This window comes from Meleagris gallopavo, chromosome 19 (genome assembly GCF_000146605.3).
Source record: "Meleagris gallopavo isolate NT-WF06-2002-E0010 breed Aviagen turkey brand Nicholas breeding stock chromosome 19, Turkey_5.1, whole genome shotgun sequence".
Classification (NCBI taxonomy): domain Eukaryota; kingdom Metazoa; phylum Chordata; class Aves; order Galliformes; family Phasianidae; genus Meleagris; species Meleagris gallopavo.
In genome coordinates this window covers 8,889,833-8,902,528 of record NC_015029.2, presented here as the reverse complement: position 1 = coordinate 8,902,528, position 12,696 = coordinate 8,889,833, and the positions used below count along the sequence as shown (strand labels likewise).

At 37.1% G+C, this 12,696-nt stretch overlaps 1 protein-coding gene across 8 annotated transcripts in view; it reads left to right on the top strand.

The window, feature by feature from the left end:
* Positions 1-12,696, top strand: part of DENND1A (DENN domain containing 1A) — a 174,690-nt gene that overhangs the window by 128,103 nt on the left and 33,891 nt on the right. For 7 of the 8 annotated variants that reach the window (XM_031556243.1, XM_031556244.1, XM_019621529.2 and 4 more), the window contains 5 exons: positions 6,331-6,432; positions 6,746-6,833; positions 7,483-7,523; positions 9,038-9,109; positions 10,143-10,199. In XM_031556243.1, the coding sequence (XP_031412103.1) occupies positions 6,331-6,432; positions 6,746-6,833; positions 7,483-7,523; positions 9,038-9,109; positions 10,143-10,199 (360 nt within the window). The remainder of the gene's footprint in view (positions 1-6,330; positions 6,433-6,745; positions 6,834-7,482; positions 7,524-9,037; positions 9,110-10,142; positions 10,200-12,696) is intronic. The other variant, XM_019621530.2, reaches the window with a different exon arrangement.

Below are 12,696 nucleotides of genomic sequence, written 5' to 3'. Positions count from 1 at the left end.
AAATTTTGGTTCTTTTTCCTGCCTCTGCCAGAGACTTTTGTGACCATGTAAAAGTTGCTTATTATTTTCTTGCCTCTATTCTTGATCTGTGAAATGGTGATTTTATTTTTTATTTTTATTTTTTTAATATTTTTGTTTCCCTCTTTCCTTTCTCCCCCTCCCTTCCAGCCCTAAGTGCATTATTACTGGCTTCTTTGCACTTTGTCTTCCAGGGCTGTTGCTTGAGCTCTGGAGGCATGAGGCTGTATTAGTAGTTGGGTCAGAGAACAGCTGGCCCGTGTGGATGATTCAGACATCAGAGCAGACAAGCTCCTGTAAAAAAAAAAAACAGCTTGTCTATTACAGGAAAGTAGTTCTCAAATTTGTGAATATGTACTTGGTCTAAGAAGAAAAGCTATCCTAAGGAATTAAAAAGGGTTAAAAGGAAAAGCAAAAAATGTCACTGTGTGATTTAGTTATTTTCCAGTGATACTTTTTTTGTTACTTTCATCTCTTATTTAAAGTTTTTGTGCAAAGTTTGTCTGATCCCTTAATGATGCAGGATGTTATGGGCTGAAATAATTTGTGAAGGGGTAGTGTTGAACTCTGCTGTCTTTGTCAGTATCTGAACTGTTTCTCCTCAGTGCTATAAAGCAATTAAATCTTATTTTGTTTTCTTTCTTACAAAGGTTTCATAGCAATTTTAATACAGTTAATATGGTTTTTGGATCTGAAGGCGTTTTGGTTTTTGTAGAATTCATTACAACTTAGTAATGCATAATCATCATCATCATAACGTAATAATAATGCTAGCAAAGGCACAGAAGATGCACTTGTGGCCACAGAATTCTCATTATGATTTTACATTCAAAGTTGAATTGTGTGTTTAAATTTCCTTCATCCTAGCTGGCAGCCTGCTGATAAACAATAAAGTGGCTGTAGGATGCAGACCTGTGTCCTTTCTGAGGACACTTCTGTTTTATTTGAGTTTTCTTGATCAAAATCCATCAAAAACGGTTTTGTTGGTATGAATTTGCTTCTGTCTGCAGTCAGAGGACCCGGCTGGTGTCTACTTTTGTACAGAGAATTACATTGAGAATGCTTACAAGGTAAAATTTTGAAATTAGTGTAGTTTGGGTCTGTATGTGTGTGTGCCTGGTTACTGCGTGTGTTTGTTTTCGTCGTGTAAGCATGAAACAAAAGCAAAAAACGCTTTTATATTCCTTCAGATTTTTCTGATTTCTGTTTGTTACTGCAGAGTTCTACTTTGTAGTACAGTGAGAAAAATCTTGTGTGCCTGTTTAATCCAGCCCAAACTAGGAGTGCCATGCCACGTCTCACTGCCTGTCTGAGGTCCATGTTAAAAAGAAGGCTCCCAAACACCACAGTGGTGCCTCTGTCGCTGGCGCTGCTTGCTGCCCATGCCTGTACCTATGAACCATGGCACAGGTGTAAGGAAAGTTCTGACATACAACATTTTGAAGGCAGGGTTGATGTGATTGAGTGTTATGATTGATGTCAGTGGTTTGCCTGACATGCAGTCATTCTCCCTTTTATTTGTCCTTCAATGATATAATTACAGGAGTTACCAGACCACGTGCCGAAAAATGACAGCAGTCAGGGATTTCAGTTCACCAGCACCTGCAAGAGAGTGTAGGGATATGTACCATTTTGTTTGATACTTTTAATAGATGATTTAATAAGATTTACAATACATATGCTGTAAATACTGTCTTTTTTTTTTTTTTTAAGTAGGAAAAAAAGTTCACTCTGGGTGTATCTTTACCCATAGTGGTTATGTACTGTATTGGGGAAAATGATAAGAAGTCCAAAATTGGACTGATGATAGAAACAGACATTTACATGAGACAGTAAGTGTTTGAGGAGTACAGTCTGGATTGTAAGTACATGATTTTGAAATACTTTCCAAGATTACTCTAAGAAATCCTAATTTATCAGACCTGGTAAACTGGTTTCTTTTTGAACAGAGTCTTAATTTACTTTTCTTTAGAAGAAGTATGGTAAAATCCGTGAGCATGTGATTTCTTTGTTCCTGAGCAGCATCTTGAAATGCTAATAAAGCTCTGTACCATTTGCTTAATGCAGAGTGTTTGATCCATGCTTTCTTGATTCCATTATGACTGAGGCAGATGCAAAGAGCTTTCTTGTGCTGAATGTATGTACTAGTTACAGGGAGGTTATTTGTCGTTGCAAATGCAAGCTGAATGAGGCAGTGTCCTCTCAGGTGTCTATCACCAATTTCAGATTTTCTTTATGGAATCCTGCTGGCTGACTGATCATCCTTCTTCAGCTGTGACGAGCTAATCTTTCCTTGACATCGTAATCACAATTCTTGAAAGGCTTGCAGAGCAGTGGCTTGCCTTTGGTCGCTGTTGTATCTGACGTTGATATATATATCTAGATCAGTGAGATTGTTCTTGTACCTTTAGTTTCCTTATAAGTCTGGATGGAATCATTAAGAATGATTATTCCTAGAATATCTCTGCAGGCTTTACTTTGTCACCTGCCGCATAACCAATTTTAGTAAAAGATGTGGTCATTTGCAACATCTAATTGGTAATGAAACAGTGATATATGGATCTCTTACACATTGTTGTTCTTGCTGTATGTTTGGGTTCTGCTGCCTGGAGTTCTGACACCCGACTTACAACTTGTAGACTGTCAGACTGTCAACTTGTTCTGCACCTTTAAATTCCACCCACATTTTTTCATTTCGTGGGTAGTATACAGAGCAGCTATAATGGCTTGTGTATTTATTAGAGAGGTTTTGAAAGAGCACCTACGTGGTTTAAAGGCATGCATACAGCAGCACAAAATTCATTACCCTGCACCACATGCTGACCATGATAATGCGGAGGAGATTGCATGCCTCTTCCATGGTGTAACTTCAGGGTTTTCTAAACAAAGTCTTCCGTATCTTTATTTGCTTTTTTGTTAACCCTTAGAATTAATTTTTTTGAAATCTTTTCGTGTGCAAGACAAAGAGCTGTCATTTTTATCTTCGTGAGCTCTCCAGCTCTCCAGGTGGCACATGAAGCCCTGTTGTCCCATGCACGTTGGGTGTCCAGTCTGTGGTTAGAGCAGAAATAATTGGACTTTGTGACTTCCCTGGGCACCTGTGTCTCTTTCCAGAATCGTTGGTGTTTGCCCTTGTCCCCCCCTCCAAGTCTTTCTCTGTCCTGTGCTATCTTCTCTGTCACATGTAGTTTTAGTCCCTTCTGTTCATTGTGAAAGTTAATGCAGTAGCCGGGTAGCTGGCCTGTCTGCAGGAGGGTAGTTCAGGCAGTTGGGGTCTGGTTCCTCTCTTTGACAATAACTGTCTGCAGAAGCTCCTACAGCTTGATCTGAAAGAAAGTTCTGCTTTTTGAGAAGTGGTTGTCCTGAAAGCCCAGGATGTCACTGTCAAGCTCTTAGAGCGCAGGAGATCAGAACCAGGCTTTGTATTTCAGTTTGCTCTGGGGCTTTGTAAAATATGCAACAGCGAGTTTCTTGGAACTATAGGAGCAACTTAAATCAGTCCTGGCCTCCTTTCATTTCTTACTTGCTTCTTTAAGCAGGTTTTAAACATTATTTTAGAATGTAAGAGAATTCCAATTTTAAAGTAGTGCTGGCAGCTGATCGGAAGTGGGCTGAAACTTTTCGGCTTTTTAGGGGTCGTGAGCAAACAGCACTGCTCTGATGAACTTCGTTATGCCATATGAATATAAAATATTCATAGAAAGGTAGGTGTGTGAAGGCACCTATTTTTTCAATACATCCAGGAGTCTAAAATTCTCAACTTATATTTGAAAGTTTCATTTCTTGCTTTACGGTTGTAGATCATGTTTCTTTGAAATCTGTGAACTTCTCTATTCTGAAACAGTAATAATGATGTTACCTAAACTTGGGTATAGGTGTGTTTAACTTTGCAGTCAGTTGCCTTGTTGGGTTGCTTTGTCCGCACATTCAGAGTATTTGCTCCGATCCTGTGCTTTTAGTTGGAGAGAAGAAAAATGGAAATTCAAGGTGTTGATAAATCAAGGCCTACCTTCTAATTGTTGGAAATGGCAAGTTTAGTAGTTGACGGATTTATAAGAAGTCACTGTAAATCGTTTTACCTGTGAACAAGACCATTGATTTCATCAAATATCTGTGATTCGTAGCTTATCCCCTCTCGTATAATGTCATCTGTCAGTAAAAGCAGAGCTGATAAGCGTCATAATTTACAGCTAACTCAGTCTGTCAAGGAAATGATCTTATTGTCCACCTTGCCATTTTGTAATGAAGCTGCGGATGGAGGTTAGCAACAGTGTGTTCACCCTTCTGGAAGTCGTGGGGGATGGGAGGTACTAATGCGTTCTGAGCTGAAAAGCTCACGCTTGACCTTGATGATTAAAGTTTTTCCTATCATCCAGCAGCAGTTGAGCCTGAATTGGCTCTTAAGAAGTCAAAAGGTCTAATCAACCTAATGAACAAACTCGGTCATTAGTACTTCGGGGAGGGAAGTGTCGTAGCACCGTGCTGCTCTCCCCAGCTGCTGTGCGTGTGCTGTGAGGAGCGGTGTGAGGCTCAGCTGGGCACGAGGAGCTGCTGGCTCTGGGCACAGCAGTGCTGGGGGAGCTTCTGCTGGGCAGAGCCTGCTGTCCACAGCACTCACATCCCTCTGCCGTGGGACAAATGTTACGTTGTAGGTTATAGGAAACGAAGCTTGTGTTCTTTATAGTAGTTAGAAAGTGAGGATCAAATGAAAGCTAAACCTCCTTGTAGTGAACTACTGCTCCAATCTGAACATGAGCTAAATCTATGCTTTTCTTTGTGGTATTGTTCCTGCAGTTTTCACACTCCAGATTTTGTCTATGTTAGCCACAACTGGTTTTCGTGCAGGCTTTGTTGTGTTCCAACAGCTGAATTTGGGGAAATCTTTTTCACACTAATCAAGTAAATACCTGCTACTGTCAGTTGAAGTCAGGTTGTTATTTTTTAAATGAGGTTAAACATTCTGAAATGGTAGCTGTCACATGAGAAACCTGCTTTCTCCTCCAAACTCTTGGAAATTCTTTGGCTCCAGGAAAAGGTGAACTATCCTAGGAGGGGCTCCTATTTGGGAAAGACCCAGCTGGGCTCATATGTTTGTTCGGGTGCTCACTTGGGATGGGTCCTTTCCTCAGCTTAAGAACATCCTGTGACCTCTGGCATTTGTTGGCTGCGGGGCTAGGGGTGAGGTACATCACGTAGTCTCACGTTGATTCTGGTGTTCCAATTCCTTGGGGTCAGGAGCAATTATCTTACTACATTCTGATTATTTTAAGGCAAGTAAATCCTTCACATTCCTCGTGAATTGCATTAAAAACTGTCAGAACTGCTCGCACTGTTTGGTGACAGTGGCAAGGCCAGTTTGGTGGCCACATGACAGCATCCTGCAGAAGCTGATGGGGAAAACCCAGCGCCCTCCAGCAGTGCAGTGAGCGGGGCTGTGAGCAGGCCCTGCGGTCGCCTTGCCGTCCTGCCTTCACATGGCCAGTGGCAAACCAGGTTTCTAATACAAAAGGCTTTTGGAAATGCAATGGTAGTGCACATTTAAAGGTGTGCTTTCAGGTTTTTTTACTGTCTAATGTTGATTCTAAATTCTCAACAGATAAAAAAACAACAAATACATTTTAACGTGGTTATGAAAAAGCCTTCATATTAATTATACATCAGTGTAATTTTATCTTGCTTTGCTACTTTCTTGGTTATAATTCAGTAAATATATTTGCTTGTTACGCTGAGAATTTGTCGATTTAAGTGTGGAGGTAATATGTGCCCTTATGGCAGGTGCGCAGCAGACTTCAGCATTAACATGACTCATTAAAATAAGATAAAAGTAGAGCTGCAAAACAATTTCTGTCTTTTGCCAACAAGGATGTGAAAAAGAGAAATTTCACTCAGTTCAGTATATGAAAGTGTAATCTTTCTGAACTGTGGAAAGAACTGAGTAGACATTACTGACTTGTTTGTGCAGGTTAACTGAAAAAAAGATGAGCACAATACACAAAATTTAAATGACTTTGTGTCATATTTTGGAAACATTAAGTAAAATTACCTATTTTGGCTGATGAGAGGTCCTTCCCCAGTTTTATTAGTATGTGTAGAAAGTGAATGTGTTTTACTTTGATGATGCATAATTTGCCACAGTTTACAACTGTTTCTCAGTTACCAGATTAAAACCTGGAAATAAGCTGCAGTTTGCTGAACTTAACGCAAGTTTTATTTATCTATTTATTTTGGAAAGGAGGTAGATAAAATGGAGACAGTGTATTTAAATAGATTCAACACAAGCTTCTTCAGTGTTTAATCCTCTGAATTCTACAGGGCGAACCCATCACTTTTTGTGAAGAAACGTTTGTGTCCCATCGTTCTGCAGTCATGAGGCAGTTCCTTCAGAATGCCATTCAGCTCCAGCTCTTTAAGCAGGTACTGGCTTCATTGCTCTAGTTGCTCTAATGCAGGAGAGTATTTTGCAGTACAGCTGTTATTTATTACTTTCTTTATTGCACAGAAAACATATTATTATTGAATATGATGTTACTGCTCAAGAGGGCTGAGAACACAGATGTACAGACAAGTGTTATTTTTTATAGCATTTTGTTTTAGTAAACATTTTGCCTTTTTTTTTTCTATTTTCATTCCCTTTCTGGGTCACTTCCTTATGAGAACATTGTCCTTGCTGCTGCAAATGTAGAATAAAATCTTTCTGGAAAACACTCTTTTAATGCTGATATTGTAGTTCATCGATGGCCGCCTGGATCTTCTTAACTCCGGAGAGGGCTTCAATGATGCTTTTGAAGAGGAGATAAATATGGGAGAGTATGCAGGTAAGCAAGATGGTCCTTTGAAGCAATTTCAGCAATTGTCCCTGACTCACTGTTTTTCGCTATCATGACATCGTGGCTCATAGTTTGCACTCATCTAATTAACAGAGATCGCTCTGTAGTATCTTAAATTTTAAATTTTTGTTTCTGCATAAGGAACTTTGAGTAACTTATCACAGTCTGAATAAAATCTGTTTGGCCTTAGAAAACTTCAGCTTTACCTCTTGGTTGAAGTACAACTGAAAGAGTTATTGCAGTGCCAGACACTGAAAAAATCTTGTCTTTACCCAGAGTCACCTGATGTTTCTTTTGGCAACCTTAAAAAATCTCAGCATTCTCAAATGCCTGAAAGAAAGTTCAGATAAAGTAGAGATTCCTCTTAGCAAGTAAAAGAAAAAATGTAAATACCTTATCAGTTTTTGGTTTTGCTGTTTACTGTAAAATGGAAGTGTGATTATCCTCTCCTGTAGTATTCATGCTGCTAGAACCACTGAGTGCTAACACTTTGCATTTCTACCTCCAATATTGATTTATTAAACATGGTTAGGATTTTAATGCAATGTACAGGACATCTTGAGGGTGAGTGGAACAGTCGTATAATACTTGTTTGCCATGTGGGAGAGTTACACTTTATTTTTGTGGTTCTGTCTAGGTAGTGACAAATTGTACCTCCAGTGGCTCTCTACAGTAAGGGTAAGAACAAAAACCACTTCCAACAGGCATTCTAACTCTCACTGGACCGTTGAACAGTTCTGCATGTCTGTAGACAAGAACAAGACTAACTTGTTTCCTGTAGGGTTTAGCTGTGGTGAATTTGAGACTTAGCTGTGAGAAGCTAACACACTCTTCAGTTAAAAAAAAGAAAAAAGAAAATATACACTAAAATCAGCATAGGAATTCTTACTTGTTTTGGAAACAGATAGAAATAAGTTATTGTCATTTGAGAAAGAAATGTGTTTTATCCTTCTTTACTAATAGAAAAGGAAAGAAAAGGGACCGTTGCCGCTGCAAAACACTACTCATAGTAGTAGTTGGCATCTGATTTTAGACACCTCTTTTAGTGCCTAAATTATGATACGATGTATCAAAAGGTAAAATACTTCTTGTTTAAGAGTATGAGTCAGTAGGAAGGGTCAGTTTCTTTCCTGACAAACTTGTTTTTGTACCATTCCATTTGCCTTTTTATTCTGGTTTTGAATGGAATTATGTTCCTTATACAAAAAGGCTGGCCCCAATATTATCTTGATAATTCTGAATGAACTATACTTTATGATAGTAATGTAAAAAATCTCATAGTGTAGTTGGATGGAAAAACCTACATACATTTCTATACATAAAGACATAGGATGACGATTTTAAAATTATAGGAACAGTGGATGGCTGACAGTTAATATGAAAATGTGTGTAATTACATTTGATGTTTGATATTTTTTGTTAAAGATCAATTGTTCTGTGGAAACATATGTAGCAATTTTTAAAATTGATTGCTTATGCATCTGATGTCTGAAAGTATGATATTGCACAAAAATAGGAAAACACGAAGTTTTATAAGATTTGATTCTTTCAGTTTTGCCCATTTCTTTTATTAAGTGAGGTACTGTTCAGCAATAGTCAGTGGTGTGGAAGATGTGAAAAAAACCAATGGATTGTTCTGTCTGACATTGTGCTTCCTAATGACTTATTGTACGTATCATGTGCAAATCAGCTTCTCCAGTAATGTTTAGTAGTTAGATTTCTTTCTCCTTCAATTTATCCCTTTGTCCATTTAGATCTTGGAAAAGGAAATTAAAAAAAAAATTTCCAATTGAATATTTAGGGTTTCCTGAAACGAGTTTTCTGCCCCCAATATTGATTTGGTAGGATACTTTTTTATTAAACATGGTTAGGATTTTAATGCAATGTATAGGACACCTTGAGGGTGAGTGGAACAGTCGTATAATACTGTTTTATGAGTTGACCTGTTATTACCACAAGAAACTGGTATCTTTTAATTTGAGAACCACTCTGTTGAACAGAGTCAGGCTTCCTCAAGTAAAACAGAAAGATTCAATCTGTTTTTACTTTTGTTCTTTTTCATTTAATTTAAGATTATAATACTGTGCTCTACTAATAAACAAAGGTAATGCTTTGTTAAAATTAAGAATGATGTTAAGAATGGACTGCTGTTGGCTTTAATAAAATTTGTTCCATTGTTACTTTAATTGTAGAAAGGAAGTGGAGCCATTTTAAACACAGTAAAGACCAAAGCTAACCCTGCCATGAAGACTGTCTATAAGTTCGTAAGTACCAAGTATTGGCTTACTACTGAGATAAGAGTCTAATTATAATCCTGTTTTAACCTTTCAAATGAAACTCAAGGCTTGAATTCATTTTCTTGGACTCAAAAAATTATTTGAAATATGCATTCATTTCAATTTCAAATTTAAATAGAAAAGTCATTTTGAAATTTGAACATAATTGAAATGCAGAGGAGAATGAGAACCTGCGTTTTCTTTTGTAAGTATAGATGATGCATTCTATTTATTTCTGGGGAATAGTGCCTGTATACTCTGCTAAGCAGCCCTACCATCTCATCATTACTCAGTTGGAAATCATTGTTACCTCAGGTTTCTCTGCTTGCAGTTTCATCGAAATAAGGGAATCCTCTCATTTTCCAAATTGTTCCATCTTTTCTAAATGTCAATTAATTTTCCCTAGAGATTTCTTATACATACTTATTTAGAGTCCAACTTACTGAGTTATTCTTTAAATGAAAATGTTTTTGGTTCTGTTAACAAACAGTAGCATGTTACTGTATTGTCGTGTGTGGCTGCCAGTTTCGCTGTGCAAGGCAAAACAGCACAGAAACAAGAGCAGATTTCTGTAAGCTCAGTTTTAGGAAATAATGCTACAAAAAGCATTGAGATGACTATTTTCTTCTTTTGCTTTTCTCCAACCTGAGAGAAATGAGTAAGATGAAATTGGTTCTACTAAATGGAACAGACATCCAGGAAGAAGTTTGCAGGTATTGATCATTAACCAGTAGCAAAGATAAATAGGTAGGGGGAAGGACAGAGGGTGTAGAATGTGAAGAGATGAAAGATGTCTCTGGCATCAAAGCAGAAAGCAAAATTTCTGTAAAATTGAATGTATGCTTAGTATTTCTTTATTATGTTTTAGCTTTCTATTTGTTTCAATGTGTTTCAGTACCGTTTCAATTTTTTCCTTGCCATTTTTAGTAACTGGAGAAGGTGAATCTTGATGTACTGATATCAGACATAGTTACTGCTAGAAATAGAGGGAGATTTTAACTTAAATTAATTTTTCATGCAGGCAAAAGATCATGCAAAAATGGGAATAAAAGAAGTGAAAAACCGCTTGAAGCAAAAGGTACTTGAAGTTCTTATTCAAAATGTGTAAGCACCATGTATGAAACACTTAGTCACAAAAAGCATTATGTGATCAATAGGAAGCTGTTTGATACAGTGTTGTTAGCACACTTCAAAATGCATTACCAGCTGTCCTGGATTTTTCACACTGTTATAAATATTCACAGACCAAAAAAACAAAACAACACAACAACAACAAAAAAACCCAGCCATCTTCAAACACATTAAGACTCTGACTTAAACCCACAAAAGCCAGAAAATAGAGTTTTCTATTTGGAGTGGTCCATCTCCTGTCCATTTTGCTGGAGCATTACGGTAGGGAATTTTGCATGAGCTGGGAGATCTTCCGTACAGAAATGACAATGAACTTCTTCCAAATGGCAGATTGTTGTCATTTCTGCAGGAAAAATAGCACAGTGTCCCTTGTTGGGAAAGGATTTATATACACTTCATGACACTATACTGTAAAGTTTAGGCAGAAGAAATTGAATTAAGTGTTTATATTCAATTCAAATCTGAATTTTTGCTGCAAAAAATACTCAAACTGTTTGCTGTTCTCTGAATCTGTTTTTGTTTGTAAACAGTGCAATTCCCAGAAGACTGAATTGTGTTTGAGGAAAGTGTTATCCAATTTTCGTTGCTCCTTTTAAGCCAGAAGCATGGTCGTTCTGATACATGCCTTATGGATGAATGGTTGATTCTGCCTTGGTTTACTTCAGATATTCTATTTATTCTTTGAAGAAGAGCTACTAGAGAGTTTTGGAAAAACAAGATAGCTAATTTGTTAATATAACTGAAGTTCTTATTTAGAATTTGTTGCATAACAGGGTTGTGTGTGTGTGCACGTGTTTAGGCTGTGCTAGCAGTAATTTTTCACTAAATTTCTTAAGATAGTACCGCAAATGTTTTCATATAGCACAAGTAGAAATCTGCTTTAACGTCCACAGAATATTAATACAAAGGGATTCTTCTGTAGCAGGGCTATAAACTCATGAAATTAACTTTGTGTACAGTGCACAGTCTGTAAATACTCCAGCAGATTGCGAGAGGTTTGGGGAAAGATAAAATTGCTTCAGATGCTTTTAATTCTATTTCATTTCATCACATTTGCTACTTTGTATGTGACCACTTACGGTGTAATATGAAAATATTAAATAGAAACATGAAACAGTTTTCTTGTGCATGGAAATTTATATATAATTCCATGTGCTTCTCTTCTGGACATAACCTTCATGAATAATAAAATGGTTGCCCTTCTCATGTGCATTTCTGAAGCAGTTGGTGGTGTGTAAAATAACCAGATTGTTTTTCTGTATCTTAAATGCTAATATAATTGTATGCTATTCTGTGACATTTGTATAAACGGTTGAGAAACGTTCCTTCATTGCTTTGTTTTATTATTTTTGTCTTCCCAGTCCTTCAAGCAGCAGGCATTCCCTTTTAAAAAACACATACAACATTTACAAACAAATGGCCCAATTTTGTTCCACTTTCCGTGCTATGTGGCATTTCTATAAAGTAGTGAAACGTGATTGTTCAATATACATTTTCACAAGAGCTTAAAAGTCTTCTATAGGTAGCTGACACATACTGTTCTACCTCTTCCTTTTTCAATAGATCTTTTCTTTCCCATCCTCTTCTCCATTTTAAGTGTAATATGAGAAAATATTTCTAAAGAGTTACCGCTCTGTTTAAGATGATAATAGTGAAATTATACCTTCTTATATTTTTTTAATCTAGGCGCTTGTGCTGCTCTATTTCTATGTCTATTAGGTGGAAATGGGTGAGGGTGCACCTTGTATTTTTCATGCATTTACTTGCAGTATGCACAGATGTTTTGTGTTTGAAATTCTGTTGTTGTTAAATGCTAAATTTTTGCCAAATTTGGGGTGATAGTCTTTCATATTCTATAGATAACCCGAGGTTATTTTTAAACTGAACTGAACGTCCACTGCATTTTAAAATATTATTTCCCATTATTAATACAGAAAGTATGAAGGCCACTGGTAAGGAAAAGTCAAATATAAACATCCTTTTTCCAGTTTTCACTGCCAAATATGAGCAGCTTCTGTACAAGACAGAATTTAAAAATGCAATAAAGCTAGAGGTCTGCTTCCTACAACTGTGCATAGCAATGATGACCTCTTAAATATAATCAAGAGCCCATTTTGCCCTTGGTCTGCTCCAGTCTCGGGTTTGAATTGCAAATGGGAAATGCAGGATTGACCTGTTGAGAGGTCACTGTGGTGTGTGTAAGGTCCTTCTTTAATATGATAGTAGAGATTGAATGGGGTTCTATTTCCATCCCTTGTTCATTTGTGGTACAGTATTTCAAAGCAACAGAAATAGTTTTCAGAGGATTCTTATGAGTGATAGCAAATAATTGTTAATAGATACAGCATGGTAGCTTTATTTTATATCTGCTACAGAAGTTTTTTCTTCTTTCTCTTTTTCTTTCTTTCTCTCTTTCTTTCTTTCTTTCTCCCTCTTTTTTTTTT